This window comes from Phallusia mammillata, chromosome 1 (assembly GCF_965637545.1).
Source record: "Phallusia mammillata chromosome 1, kaPhaMamm4.hap1.1, whole genome shotgun sequence".
NCBI classification, from domain to species: domain Eukaryota; kingdom Metazoa; phylum Chordata; class Ascidiacea; order Phlebobranchia; family Ascidiidae; genus Phallusia; species Phallusia mammillata.
In genome coordinates this window covers 18718020-18734004 of record NC_137252.1, presented here as the reverse complement: position 1 = coordinate 18734004, position 15985 = coordinate 18718020, and the positions used below count along the sequence as shown (strand labels likewise).

The window sequence follows — 15985 nt, the reverse complement described above, 5'->3', positions numbered from 1 at the left end:
GTTCTGTACTGTAGCAGTCAATGCACTAAAAGAGATAAATGTGTTGTGATGTCACAATAGAGGTAACAATCACAAGTTTTCCTGATGCAAGGGTTTGATTAACAGTTTGCATTATATACAGGATTGTAAAAACGGTTTGGGAACTTAAAAATATTGTACTGTTGTTAATGCTACTACAAATGTTTGCCTCCACGGACCCCCTGAAACCGTCTCACGGACCCCTTGGGGGTCCGCGAACCCCAGGTTGGGAACCACTGGTTTAGATCCCAGGGCCCAGACCTTAAAACTCAAAAACCAAATCGCGGGAAACTCGCCAATCCGGTCATGCACCATTGCGCACAAAAACAAGTGTAAACGCAACCGCTTTTTGTCCTATAATCTAGGCCAGGCACAAATTTGCTCCCAGTAAATAGGCCTGCTCAAAGACGGACAGGAAAACGTAGTACCTGGTGTCCTGTTGAACTTATGAGCGCAGTGATTGTGAGTTAGAAGAAACCGACATGCAGAAAACATTGGTGATATTTTGTCAACAGGTGGCAGTAGGGATCAGATAAATTTTGTCTTGGAGAACAAAACAAATCAAACGTAAAACTGGGTGACGAAAGCTGTGTGACATAATAGTATTGAAGGGGATTTTTGACCTATGACGCAACCGCAAGATAGCAGGTGTTTGTTCAGCAACCTGCAATTCCAGAAATAGTTTTCACAATTGTGGGGTTTCTCTACGTTTTGAAAATTGTAGAATGTTTTGAGTGAAGTTGCCACGTTTCGTCGCAGACTTGCAGTCCAGCAGTCCCAGTCTGCCAGTCAAAAATTCCTAAACTTATGAAGTTAAATTTGATGATGCAATTTGTAACAAAACAATACAGTACAAAAAAATCACCAAGTCAGAGGTAGCGTTCCGGTGTATATTTTTCTATATGTTGAAATATGCTGCCATTAGACCATTATCGTAACGCAATATGAATTAGGGGTAAAATTTGGACACTACAACAACAACTGTTACTATACTTGTTTTCTACGAAAAGGAAGTGGAGTTTGAACAAAGTTGTATCTATGTACACTTACAAAGATGTATTTACAAATTTGTAGCAACTAAATTGTTCTTATAAAATGTGTTTTTAATATCAACATTTCACCCGGAAAAATGATTCATTTCAGATGTATACAGCCAAGTTATTTTGCTCGTTGTAGCCAAGGTGATCCATCATGTCTGTAAAGCTTTTTGAGTGGTACGGAAAATTTTGTGCTGCTTACGCACTTGAAGTTATAGTCTTCTTTTTGACTACTGTTGTGGGAGCAATAACTTTAAACATCAGTAGTCCCCATGAACTTTGTCACTGGGCTGTACCATGCACACAATCCCAAACTGAAGTAAGCAGTGATGTGGTTTTGTTGACTGTACTACGATGTGGAACAATTATTTATACATATATGAAGTTAAAGAACATATGGAAGGTTGGATCAATCTTTGTAGTGGGAATTGTTTGTACTTATACTGTTTTCTCAGTTATTACCTTTACTATTACATTAGTTCATTTTCTCCATAAAGACCTGGTGATTGTCAGCAGTGCACTGCCAGTTTTTCTACTGCTTATAGATTTGTCTCGAATGACAGTTTTAACGAAGCATTGCCTCAGTGTTCATTCCATTGATATGCTACAGGATTATATCGCTGAAGGAATGGGAACCTTGGCACCAGTCCTAACCCTTGACACACTTGTCGAACTTTTGCTGCTTGTTAATGTTGGGGGTTATGTCCAAATACGACAGTTGCAACAACTAAGCTGTTTTGCATGCTTGTCTGTAATAATAAACTACATTGTCTTTTCCACTTTTGTTCCTGCCTGTTTGTCTGTTCTTTTGTCTGTGGTCAACAAAAATTCACAACCAAGCGCGAATGTCATGCTTCCACCATCATGGCATGACAATAGATTTTCCCACACTCTTCAAGATGAAAAAGGAACAAAGAAACAACTTTTTACCACTAGGTTTAAAGTTATTATCTGTTTGCCACTTTTCGTTATGCACTGGTTTCGCTATTCTATTCACCAAGGCACAGCCATGGACATGCAAAAAGGATTCGATTCTGTTCTTACCCTGACACCAGAGCAATTTTTCACTGTTATTCTTATCATACTTTTAAGCAGTAAATATTTGTTGGATGATGGCTTTGAAATATTTAGACGACCATCTCTGCCCAAAATCACAAATACAGCATTACACATTGCCACTAACAAACCACAAAGCAATGTACTTTCAAATAAAAGGAGAGTAATTTCTGATGTCGATCTGGACACTTCAAAATGCATGAGACCCACTGAAAAGTGTTTAGAACTACTCAGCATTGGCTCTGATCTATTAAGTGATGCTGAAATAATTTCCCTAGTTAAAGCTGGAAAACTTGCAGTCTACAAGCTGGAAAGCACTCTACAAGATGCAAACAGAGGAGTTTCAATCAGAAGAAAGATTACCAGTCAAAAGTTGATGTCCACTGAAAAGTGCGACGCTTTAAACCACATACCTTTCACAGGGTATGATTTTACAAAAGCAACAAAAGCCTGTTGTGAAAATACTATAGGATATGTTCCAGTTCCTGTGGGCATTGTCGGACCACTTTTGCTGGATGGACAAGAATACATGATTCCAATGGCCACTACTGAAGGGACATTGTTGGCTAGCACTAACCGTGGTTTAAAAGCTCTGTTTAAAGCAGGTGGTGTTAGTAGTTGTGTGTATGCAGATGGAATGTCCAGAGCACCTGTTGTACAATTTCCAACATCAGAAAAGGCGTGCCATGCCTCCATGTGGTTGAAAGAAACAGCAAATTTTGAACTAGTCAAAGAAAAGTTTGATGAAACTAGCAGATTTGCTCGGCTCCAAGGAGTCATGCCTGTAGTTTCTGGAAGATATTTGTTTATTCGTTTTGTGGCTACGACTGGTGATGCTATGGGAATGAATATGCTCTCCAAAGGTGCTGAAAATGCTCTTAGGTATGTGAAATTAGCTTTTTACTTTTGGGGGGGAGAAGAATTAGAGATGTACCGAATATTCAGTTTGTCGTATTTATTCAGCCTAATCACAACAAATTATTCCGCCGAATCAGCCACTTTTGCATAGATTCGGTTTCGCCTGATTAATTTGTTGTGATTAATTTGTTTTCGGTGAAAGCCAAATATGTTATGAGCACATATTTTAAGCGTTAAACGTGTTTTTCTGCTTGGTAAGGAACCATACAATCTTTTAAACTAAACCATAACTAAACTCATGTCAGTTATTATGTTTTAACACATAATCATTTTGGCCCTTCAAAAAAACAAAAAATCAGTAATTCTTTGACAGGTTGGCAATCATGCTTGAGGCAAATGAATATTTTGGTACGTTTTCCAAACCATGTCTCAAACGTCTTAACGGCACGGGTTCAATCCGAATATTTGGCCAATATGTAGAACCCTACTAAACGGTTAGAAAACTTTCTGAAATAAAAATAATTGTAATTTTTTTGTTAATAAATTCCATGCCAACATTAAACAATGCAAGGGGTTTATAGCCGCTTTTAGATGTTGTTATGTACGTTTGCATTACCGATTCCTAAGCCGTGTTAAATGTCCGTTTGCCAAGCACTGCAACGGCCCAAACTTGATCCAAGATGACCTAAGTTTCGGTCAGCTATATTTGAAACGTGAATTGGTTTTACTTTTATTTCCTGCGTAACAAGTTCTTTAAAAACTAAATCGTTGTTAAAATGATTCGGCAAATCGTCCTTTCTGTATGTGCATACGTTATTGGACGCACAGCAAACACCCCAACCACACAAAGAAATGTATCAAGTGACTATTTACAATATAATGTGACATAAACTACAGGCTAAAACACAGAAGGTATCGGCGCTATTGATCAAAAGTCGCACCCCTGGCATTTTTTTGAAGCTCTACGCCTATGGCAAGGAGGCTTTAAATTTTGTCAAAAACGAACAATTTAATCTTTACAGAGGTTAGAATAAAGGCCAAGAAGAATCAATAGAAACAAATTTAATTGCGTGACATATGTTTACTACCTGAATGTGCAAAAGCTCGCGTGCCATTTGTAAATGCTCTGCGTGCCACTTTTGGCACGCGTGCCACGTGTTGGACACCCCTGCTCTAGAGTTTCCAATAACGTTATATTTTGAGTCAAAAGTATCATACACCTAGTCCAGTGTTTCTCAAACTGTGGTATGCGCACGCTGAAACGTTTCAGGTGGTACATGAGTAGCTTTGTGTGATACCTAATTTCATCCCTATTTGGGCAAAACTGGTGTTTTGGACATTCCTTTAAAATTAGGCCTATTTCTTGGTCTATCTGTCCAATGTTCCCAACCTGGGGTCCACAAGATGGTTTCATGGAGTGCATGGAAACAATATATTTAGTATCTTTACCCAAAAGAATAATGGTTTAAGTTTCTCAACACTTTTTACAATCCTGCATACAAGTGCAAACTGTTTATCAAACCTTAGTTGGGCCAAAAACACTTACTTTCTGTGATTGTTTTCCCTATTGTGACATCATAACACACATGTACAATAGACTTTATGAGGCAAGTGTTGTGTAAGGTTATATATGCCAGAAAATTTATCGATTTGTTGGGTTGACTGCTACAGTACAGAAACTTACTTGAAATTAAAGGAATGTGAAAGTGAATTAAAATGCTTAGGGGTTTTTAAATTAGGGGGCTCAATTAAAGAACTTGGCCGAGTGGTTAGCACCACCGCCTTGTGATCACAAGGTCATGGGTTCTAATTCTACCTTGGTCGCTTGTGTTTCGCTGAGCAAGAAACTTAAGCGACATTGCTCCATCCCAGTGGTTCCCAATGTATTGTGACAACCTAAACCCACTAACTGCCTAAAACCGAAAAAATAAAATAAAAAATGATTAATGACTTGTATAAAAACAGGCAGCTCGGCGGCGGACTCATTGTGAGCATAACGCATTCAGGCGTTGCCCGCCCACTGAGGAGAAAAATGAAACAACAAACAAGTGTAAATCTTTTTTATGAAACCCACCAACTAACTTTTTTTATATGACATTGTAATATAATTGGGTTTTCAATTGTAATGATATTAACGGAACCAATTTTAAAAGGCTGCTTTACTTTTGTATCAAACACATGTTTTTTCAGGTGGATTCAACACAAGTTTCCAGACATGCAAGTAGTAAGCATCAGTGGCAATTTTTGCACTGACAAAAAACCTTCTGCAGTCAATTGGATTTTGGGCAGAGGAAAATCAGTGGTTTGCGAAGCAAGTTTACCAAAAGAAATTATTAAAACTGTTCTAAAAACAGACATTCAAACATTGGTACATTTGAATAGATGTAAAAATCACATTGGCTCTGCCATGAGTGGCAGTATGGGAGGGTTTAATGCACATGCAGCTAACATTGTCACTGCAATGTTCATTGCTACAGGTCAGGACCCTGCACAGACTGTTGTAAGCAGTAATTGCATTACAACACTTGAAATAATTCCAGAAACTGGCAATATAACTAGCAACAACCACACAGATAATGTTCTTTTAATAACATGCACTATGCCGTCACTTGAAGTGGCAACAGTAGGTGGCGGCTCTTCATTGGATCCACAAAATGCTTGTCTAAAACTCTTGGGAGTTGCTGGTAGTAGTGCACCAGAAGGTAAACCTGGTGATAATGCCACCCGTCTGGCAAAGATCATTTGTGCCACTGTGCTCGCTGGTGAACTGTCATTACTTTCCGCATTGGACTCTGGTGATTTGGTGCAAAGTCACATGAAACATAACCGTCTTCCAAAAAACATAACAGTTCAAGAATCTGATCACCAAATTTTGTAACTATATATATGTGTTTCATCATTGCAAGAAGCTTGGTGTCAAGGACCAAAGAGAACTTTTTGCAAATAAGTGTATTGCAATAATCCCAGTTAAATTATTGTTTGTTTAGAGAAGTTTTGTTTGTTTGATGATGTCCTTTTTGTTTCACTGTTATAGAAGTCTTATTTACTTCAAATTGTCTTGTGCCATTGTCTCAGTTGTTTTTTTATTGTAGTTTTGTACACTGTTTGAACAGTAATGAAGGCATGTCATTCGCTTGGTGGATTTGCTAAACTTGTAATGTTAAACCTTCCATATGATCCAATTAGTTCAGGGGGCAAAGCACAATGTTTACAACTGAAAAGGTAAATGGCAGGTTTAATTGACTTGCATTTGATACACATGTACAATAAACTATAGTATGATTTTTGCCTTTTGTTTCACATTTTTTTGTTGAAAACAAACTTTCATTGTAACAGTAAATATTTTATTTTTGTTGTGCACAATACATCTCCTGGCAACATAAAAACTCAAAAAAGTACCCTACATTAAATGTCGCTGCTGTATACTATCTTGTGTAAAGCCTGTTTTGAAAAAGCTCTGGCTCGGTGAGAGGAAATAACAATGCTATGAAAAGTACAAGTCCCGCAACAAAGCAGCAGCATATAAGAATATTCTGCTTGTGTTGCAATGCATTTTCAAAATCTGGAAAACCCATTATGTTGCAAAATGCATGAGAAACAACTGCACTTGTTAGATGTCCAGTTCTCAGAAATATAAAAGATGAAAGAATTCCAAAAACCGTGGTGTAAAAGGCTTGAAAAAGTGTTGACAACACAATTGATGACAATGTGTGAAATCCAGACATGTACATTTCTGCTGCATGATGTAGGTGGGCTGCAAAAAGATCAAAGTATTTTTAAATATGGAGGAATTTGTTTCTATTCGGGCTGATAGGTTGCAAGTGTGCCAATCCAGCATTTACGAGAAAAAGGGTTAATGCAGATTTAGTCAAACGGTTGAAACAGCTACACTATTTATTTAAAAAATATTGCCTGTAATAATATTACTAATAGGTTTTGAAAATTCATTGTCACTACTTGAAACTACAAGGGTGGCTTAGCACATATTGCCATTAAACATACACTTTAGCCAATTTCGAAAGTTGAAACATATATTTTTTTCGAATAGTCATTCGATTATTGGTCCCATAAAAACAATTTAATCACCTTTGTTTGCTTTTACAAGCCGAAACTCATGGGTCCCCCACACATGCAAAGTTGTAAATAATGTATTTTATGAGATAACCATGATAGGTTTTGGTGGTTTGAGTTAGACACAACCACGAAAAATTTTGCATATCATGCTGTTTAAACTACAAACTATCCAAATCGCATTCAATTCGGCAACTTTTCTTTCAAATCCATTAAAGATTTGATGCCAAAAGTGCATGGACAAACTTTGGTGAAAAAAGAAGAAAAACTGAGTAAAATTAGGATGTGTCCCCTTTACGGAAGGGTACCTATAATATAAATATTCACTTACCCAACCCAAAAAACCATGGTGCAAGCAAAATTGAAGTAAATTGACCAAATGCTGGCACAAGGATGGGCATCATACATCCCCTAAAGACCAGCTCCTCAGATAAGGGTGCCTGCAGCGGAAGACATTATATCCACTATATGTTAAGATTGTCACAAGCGTAATCCTAATCACTCACCACAATGTAATTCCTCCATATCATAATGTCAGTTATGCTATAACACCTCAGACTTTTAATGCCATGGTCAATAAGAAACATTACCAATGGCCCTAGAAACAATATTGCTATGAGAATAGTGGGGCACAAAATGGCAATAACAAAACCATCTTTTCTGATTCCGATCCACTCAAAAAGTGAACCAACTTGACTTTTGGGCAGTGGATTGGAACTGAACAAATAAACAATTGCACAAGCAGCAGTAGATGAAAGAGCAACTCGCATAAATCTCTCTTTGATTGTTTTGGGATGATCTCTATAAAGTTAAAAACTATTTACAATACATATAAGCAATAACAATAAAAAAGTTAAACAGTGTATAATAAAATACTCTAGTGCAGTGGTTCCCAACCTTTCTACGCCACCGGTGGTACTAAATACCTCATGTGGCCGCATGTGACCGCATGGTATACCGCATGTGACCGCATGTTATCACACGGCAGGAATCTGTGAAGGACTTAAATATGCTTTTACCAAAAAATAATTTTGCGGACTTTTGAAAGCGCTGACGGTTAGAGCTATTAGGGTTGGGTGAAGGTTTGAAATTAAAATCAATCTAGAATCTGGTCTATTTTACCCCTAATGGGGCTGGAATTCTTACATTTCACATAACATGGTGTATTTTAAGAGGAATCACATGCGGTCACATGCGGCCACATGCGGTCACATGCGGCCACATGCGGTCACATGCGGTCACATGCGGTATTTAGTGCCACCCCTACGCCACTGGACCGGTAAAAACTTAAAAAGTTTCCACAGACCGGCAACAAAAGATCGTAGTGAACCAAACGGCAATCAACTTAAACAACAAAATGCCAATCTATTTACATACAAAGTCAATGATAGTGGGATGTTAGCTGTTGTTTCGCAGCAAGTATGAATCTCATCTTAAAAGTGAAGAATAACTTTGTTTTACAAAGAAATGTTGAATGCTAGACGTAGTTTATGCCAAAACAATCATAAACGTCAGAAAAGCTTTATTAAGTAATCTTGCGGATATCAACGGTGGAAATCTACCCCAGTTTTACAGCCAACAACTTTGCAATAGGTACTAACAACTTTGCAATAGGCCTACTTTAAAAAGTATAAATAAAGTAAAATAATTTGCGGACCGGCAAAATATTTACGCGGACCAGCGGTTGGGAACCACTGCTCTAGTGTGTTGGTAGATTAAAAAACAAATACATACACTTTCAAAGTTATTTCTATGTTCACCTAAATGCTATACTACCCAAAAATGTAAAACACAGAAACTAAATTATTATGTTGCTTTATTATTATGAGTGTTGTAACTTGTAATTATTATTCTCCGGGCCCAATTAAAACCTTGTCTGCTTTATTTACTCTAGGGCAGTGGTTCCTAAACTGTGGGCCATGGCCCAGTACTAGGCCACCAAGACATTTTCAATGGGCCACAGAGCCATTTGAACAGATTCTAGTCAACTGTTTTGTTCTACTGTAGATATTATGCGCTTTGTTTTGAAAAACGTAATATTTGCAAAGAATTCCGAATCTTGTAGAAAAATTTCTGGAGCATGTATCTCATTAAAAATATATTGCTAGAAACCATTTCAACTGTTTTTGAGTTTTTTGTGCCCAAATTTACAGTACGTGGTGAGCCTGAGCCACGAATCGCTATTAAAAAGACATTTGGGCCACATACTAAAAAAGTTTGGGAACTCCTGCTCTAGGGAATCACAGTATGGCGTATTTTGAGCTGCACAATACATAAAAAAAGTTTTGCAGGATACCTTGGAAGTCGTTGTGATTTGACGTATAAACTTCCGACATATAAGGTTGCGAACAAAAAACAAAGCAGAACGGATTTAATTTTAGTAATTTCGTCAAAGCATACATCAGAAAACATGGTTTTATTCTTTTTCATGAAATAGAAGCAGAAAACATGCGTTCATGCAATCTTTTCTGCAGCAAAACACCGCTACGTAGATTTGCCGATTTCTGAACAGGTTACGTAAAATTAGGTTTATAGCAAAATTTCTTTCGCAGGGACATATTTGCGAAGTAATTTATTTACTTTTTTTCAAGTTTTTTTTTACTTCTATTAGAAACTGCAGACAAAACAACAAAATGAGTTATAACTAGGTGCATTGCTGTAGCCTACATACGAACCAATGAAAGACTGTGTTAAAACAGTACTGATAAGACTGTGTAAGCGTAAGGCATGGTGAAGTTGGCTACATTCACGGTTTTCAGATTTGGGAAAAAATGTAAGTTGTAACACAGTACGTAAACGACTTTTTCATTTAATGGGTGTGTTTATAGGAAGGGGGCGGTTCCACTACACGCCCGACTTGACGTAGTAGGGTATAGCAGGTCCAACGAAAAAACGCCACCCCCAAGTGCGGACAAAACGCGCCACATCACTAAAAACAACAAAATTTAATTGCCTAGTGTTCCCGTGAGAAGAATGACAAACAAAAACAACCGTTTGCAGTTGTCATGCAGTTTCAATTTTAATATGCCACCCGATTTTGCAAATGTCATAGCCCATAGGCGTAGCCTATTTAAATCGATACAGGGCTAATAAGCCTATGTAACGCAACAACCAAAAATCGAAAGAACAACCAGATAACGAAAACGGAAAGAACAGCGCAGGTAACGAAAGTATTGCATTCGTACAAAGTTTTGCACCTGTCGAAAGATTATGCAAGTATAAAAACTGTTCAAATGATATTTCAAAATGTTGAAGGAGGCACCTTAATTGCATTAACTAATAATTACCCCGTTTTTTATGTAAGCTAATATTCTGCCAAATTATGAGGTTTTACAAAGAAACCGAATTTCAACCAATTATTAGGCCAAAACCTTTCAGGAACACAAGTTGAAGCGCAGTACTTGTTGTCCGAAGAATCGTTTAAATTGCGCAATAACTTAGTTTAGGTCAAGCATTATAATTTCAAAGCATCGTCGTCATCTCCACCCCAGACAAATTATCAGTTTAATTTAGATGTTAATTACCAGCGCAACGACAGTCGACGCAGCGTTAACACCAGCAAAACTACGATCATAATGCAACAGAACTGCGGTCGCCTGTGCGCAATGCACCACACATTAGTAGACACCTGTAATTCAACTAAACCATACCATGGTGGAAGATAAGCCATGTCATAGAATACACATCACACCCTGCAATTTATGGCCATCTGGGTGGACATGACACCAACTAAAGAAATATTTGAGGCTTGGAAAAGAGCGTTGCAATTGAACAAGGCGCTTTCTGTCTTTCGGAACATATTTGTACATCGTAATTATAGTTAACTTCGGCAGACAAAACCTTTTATAGTTAGCCGACCAGAAATAGTCGAGGCAACGGGTAGGCTATTATTCCTAACACCAACCCTAAACCTAACTAAATTCTCATAATCTTTCACAACTTCTCATAATCTTGCATGCAGTTGCAAAGGAATGAGAGCTTACCAACAAGTTTATTTTGACAAGTGTTGAACAAAAATAATAATAACAATAAAAATCGAAACCTAAATTCATACATCATATTTTGAAAATGTGGACAATGGAGTTCATTGGATTTAATTTGACATCATTTATATTAAAACCTTTTGACCAACAAATCTATAAAGCAGACAAATATTGGAAAACAGAATAAGAAATGCACAAAAGCAAAAGGAAATTTAGAAATACAGAATAAGAGATATTTCAAACACACATTGGTAGGAACATATTACACTTATTACACAGGAAACTTAGGAACATATTACATGTAAGGATAGTACATAGAATGATGTACATTTCGTGCAAATTTACAAACAGACACAAAAAGTGCAGTAAATTCAGAAAAAAATAATTATGCATCAAATGGGTTATGCTTAGTAGTACAAATACAAAATTTATAACAAACATTGCACAATGTTTTAAAGATGCTATTTTTTCCAGCATATTACATATTAACAGGTATTTCTTTTAATACCAGTCTTTCAAGATCAAATAAATGACTATCTTTGTCTTCGGGTATATTGTCACGAACATATTTTGCTAGGTTGAACAAGTATTCTGTATTTTTGCCACTAGGGCCAACAGAAGAGGCAATTATTTTAGCAATTTCTGAGTGTTCTGCAGGCCCAGCATAATTTGGATTTCCAGGATTGCCAATGTACAGCATCAATTTAAATGGTGCCAGGTTACTGTCTCGAGGATAAAATTCCACATTGACTGCTGAATATCCACCCTTTTCCCTGTAGTCCAAATGGTTTCTTACATCTGTGACCTTTTCCTCAGGGATCTTATACGCCACACCCCAAACAACATCATTGGATGCTGGAGTCAGTGTTACAACTCGACCTGGCTGAAATCAAAAAGAACTTCATTACAAACAAAATTTTCGTACAAAAAATAGATTGATTACACTAAAAAACGCAATTTTCTTTACTTGACAATGAAAATTATTTTGTACAATCAAGACATGAATTTCATAGTACAATCTAAAATAAACACACCTTTCCAGGAATACCACGATGGTCAGTACTGTTTTGCCAAAATCTTCGTTTGTACCCTTCAATGTAACCTATTACTTTTTTTTCGTAAGGGAAGTCAGTTTTCCACATCAGTGATCCATATCCAAACACCCACATAATGCACAAAATTATTGCAAATAAAATTACACAGTAACTTTACAAACTGGGCTTTGTAACCTTTATGACAAACAATTGTATCAGCCTCATCACCCTATTTTGCAGTCACCAATTTTATCCACACACTTAAACGCAAATGTAACACTGACAGTGTGAGTAACTGATCGCCGTGTTATATAGCGCCTTAAACGTGGTTACCATGCCAACCCTAATGATTATTTCATTTGTAATTAAACTGTACTATTTCTGTTTCCTTTTAAACGGCTAGTCATTCTTAGAAACACAAAGTAAGTCCCAACAACAAACTTTCAATCAGCTGAAATGACAAAGCAGATTCTTTGATTTGTACCTGACTCAGCGAATTTGCATTCCCACAGAAATCGTTGTTATTATTATTTTCAGGTCATCAGTAGGGGTTCAACTAAACAACGCAATCAACTTATAAAACGTATGAAATTATTGAAATGTGGACGGTTTTGGTTGGCGTGAGATCAATAACATTAAAATTTAATCTCAGAAACCACTTTTGGACTTAAATTCTCACATCCGTTGGTGGTGGTACTAAACATATCAGCGTAAAAAAGGCATTTGTTGTAAGGTTGAACTAAAAAGTTATAGTACAAACCCTCAGTCCGAACCGTCAGCCTAACACCTCTAACCGCCTGGTCCGTATGTTTTTAAAAGATTTTAAAGTGACGCATCAGTAGGGGTAATATTTCGGAGCTACAAATTTATACTTTGAATCAGGGAGTCGAACCGCTTGTCATATGGGTTCAGGTTCGATTCGGGTTCACTTGATTTTGTTTTTACCGGTTCGGGTTCGGTTTAGGTTTTTAAAAATGTTTATTTTCGGGTTCGGGTTTTGTTCCGGTTTGGGCAAATTATCCGGTCTAAACCGGTTTGCGGTTTTTAAACCGGTTTAAATTTTTACTCCTTTTAATTTAATTCTACCCATCATCTACCTGGCCTTATCAAACTTCAAAAGAATTTTGCCCCTGTACTGTTATTTTTGACACGCCCTACTAGTGTTATCTCGCTTATTCTTCAATGCGCTGTTTTGAAAAAATATCACAAAACATTTTTTGCTGGTTCGGTTCCGGTTCGGGCCCAACGCCAAACAAAATATTGGGTTCAACTCCGGTTCGGGTTTTTAGAAAATCGTAATTAGCGGTTCAGGTTCGGTTCGGGTTTAATGAAATTAACCGCTCAAACCGGTTCGCGGGTTCGGGTTCAGTTCCGGTTCGACTCCCAGCTTTTAATACTATAGGCTATTATTACCCGGAAAATAATAAAGTCGATTATAATGCCATGTACAACCGTAGCTCAAATATATTTTTAAATCAGATGTCCGACACTTAACCAATTTACGTAGGCCTAGCCCAGGGGTGTCCAACACGTGGCACGCGTGCCAAAGGTGGCACGCAGAGCATTTAAAAATGGCACGCGAGCTTTTGCACATTCAGATAGTAAACATTTGTCACGCAATTAAATTTGTTTCTATTGATTCTTCTTGGCCTTTATTCTAACCTCTGTAAAGATTACCAGTGGTAAAGTTACACAACCCACTAATTAAATTGTTCGTTTTTGACAAAATTTAAAGCCATAGACGTAGAGCTTCAAAAAAATGCCAGGGGTGCGACTTTTGATCAATGGCGCCGATACCTTCTGTGTTTTAGCCTGTAGTTTATGTCACATTATATTGTAAATAGTCACTTGATACATTTATTTGTGTGGTTGGGGTGTTTGCTGTGCGTCCAATAACGTATGCACATACCGAAAGGACGATTTGCCGAATCAGTCATTTTAACAACGATTTAGTTTTTAAAGAACTTGTTACGCAGGAAATAAAAGTAAAACCAATTCACGTTTCAAATATAGCTGACCGAAACTTAGGCCATCTTGAATCAAGTTTGGGCCGTTGCAGTGCTTGGCAAACGGACATTGAACACGGCTTAGGAATCGGTAATGCAAACACTAGCGTATTTAGGGGGGGGGGACAAGGTGCCATGGCCCCCCCCTCAAGAAATTTTGACCGGCTGTTTAGTATTGAATCTTGCAATTTCAGACAAAACTGTAAATGGCAATGTGCGTAACGCATTGATGTTCGTCACACATCTTAATAAACAATGCCAATCTAGGCCACTTGGCGTCCAACTGCGCGTATGACGTCACAATGGATTTTATAATAGCTTCGTTATGTCAATTCACAATATGATTAAGAGGCACCCACTGTCAGAAACAACTGTGTAGAGTGTTAAAAAGTGTTACATATATACGATGGAATCGTGACTATACGTTCGTTACTTACAGCAAGAGTAAGGGCTTTACAGGGCCTTAGGCTAACCAGCATTTAGTTGATATTGCGAGTTTAGTAGGCACAACAGGTGCTAACAGAGAGGTCTACACAGTCTACCGCCAGATGGCGCATTTCCACCGCAAGGTGGCGCACTTTTCGCCGCAAGGTGGCGCAAAATATTTTGTATTATTGGCCCCCCCCTAAAAACGATCCTAGATACGCCACTGAATGCAAACGTACACAACAACATCTAAAAGCGGCTATAAACCCCTTGCATTGTTTAATGTTGGCCCATGGAATTTATTGACAAAAAATATATAATTATTTTTATTTCAGAAAGTTATTGCGCCACATAATACTAAAACGTTAGTGAACGTGCCATGTTTATGTCGCAATAAAATGCCCGTTTATTTCGAAACAATTGTAATTGTTGCGTTTCAACCGATGTCTGTTCAATTAATTACGTGACTACAAACGCATTTGTGTTTAGTTGGAAAAACATTTTAAACCGACGTAACTTGAACATATAAGTTTTTGACGCACACAAAGTGCTCCAGTGCCCCATTTTTTTCTAACCGTTTAGTAGGGTTCTACATATTGGCCAAATATTCGGATTGAGCCCGTGCCCTAAAGACGTTTAAGACATGGTTTGGAAAAAGTACCAAAGGCTGGCACGCGAGTATATTTTAAAACCAAAATTGGCACGGCGGTGTGTTCGAGTTGGACAAAGAAAAACTGTTCCAGCTGCCCGTTTGAAGAAAATACTTCGTGCCTCTCACAACAGCTCAGGTCCAGGTTTACTTTTACTTGTAGCAAGGATTTGACTGTCATTTCACTACGTCTGTTCCTTGTAATTGTAGAAAATAAGACAAAATAAGGACTCAGGTCAAAAACAAGGACATTTCTTAGAAATAAGGAAAACAAATTCTTCTAAAACATTGCCCTTCAAAATAAGGACAAATCTTAGAAATAAGGACGGTATGGTAACCCTGCCTATAAGATATTAACATTTACTGCTACAACAGTGAATATGTGCGATACATCACTTTTTTAACATTTGGTCATCTCGCCATTTTCTATGCTGTTTATAATATCTTAATTTGCTTTGTATTTCATGGTGACATAAAATATTGAAATTCTCTCGTCGTTTTTTACATATAAGACAGAGTGAATTCACGCTTAAATTAAGATATACAGGAAGTCGTTCGCTAACATTTATCACTACACATTAACTGCGTGGGTTTCAAAATTGCGTGACATGGATAAAACTATAGGGAGTCGAACCGCTTGTCATATGAGTTCTGGTTCGGCTCGGACTTACTTTGTTTTCGTTTAAATTAAGGGGTTAGGGTTCGGTTCGGGTTTAAAAAATGTACATTTTCGGATTGGGGCTTTGTTCCGGTTCGAGTAAATTATCCGGTTTAATTCTATCCGACATCTGCATGATTTTATCAAACTCCAATATAATTTTGACCATGTACTGCAAGACCACACCTT

The 15985-nt window shown here is 37.5% G+C and overlaps 3 protein-coding genes across 3 annotated transcripts; 1 reads left to right on the top strand and 2 right to left on the bottom strand.

The window, feature by feature from the left end:
- Window positions 1-576: 576 nt before the first annotated feature.
- LOC145224743 (3-hydroxy-3-methylglutaryl-coenzyme A reductase-like) lies at window positions 577-6256 on the top strand. Its single transcript, XM_080091330.1, has 2 exons — window positions 577-2993; window positions 5160-6256. The coding sequence occupies exons 1-2, from the start codon at window positions 1210-1212 to the stop codon at window positions 5845-5847; spliced, it is 2472 nt and encodes an 823-aa protein (XP_079947456.1). The 5' UTR covers window positions 577-1209; the 3' UTR covers window positions 5848-6256.
- Window positions 6257-6291: 35 nt separating this feature from the next.
- On the bottom strand, window positions 6292-9597 carry LOC145224773 (CAAX prenyl protease 2-like). The gene is made up of 4 exons (XM_080091355.1): window positions 9337-9597; window positions 7547-7841; window positions 7372-7480; window positions 6292-6723 (listed from the first exon to the last, which is right to left on the bottom strand). The coding sequence occupies exons 1-4, from the start codon at window positions 9468-9470 to the stop codon at window positions 6395-6397; spliced, it is 867 nt and encodes a 288-aa protein (XP_079947481.1). The 5' UTR covers window positions 9471-9597; the 3' UTR covers window positions 6292-6394.
- A 1415-nt stretch (window positions 9598-11012) lies between these two features.
- LOC145230399 (putative glutathione-specific gamma-glutamylcyclotransferase 2) lies at window positions 11013-12520 on the bottom strand. The gene is made up of 2 exons (XM_080095829.1): window positions 12058-12520; window positions 11013-11906 (listed from the first exon to the last, which is right to left on the bottom strand). Exons 1-2 carry the CDS (start codon window positions 12190-12192, stop codon window positions 11502-11504), a joined length of 540 nt encoding a protein of 179 aa, XP_079951955.1. The 5' UTR covers window positions 12193-12520; the 3' UTR covers window positions 11013-11501.
- Window positions 12521-15985: the final 3465 nt, after the last annotated feature.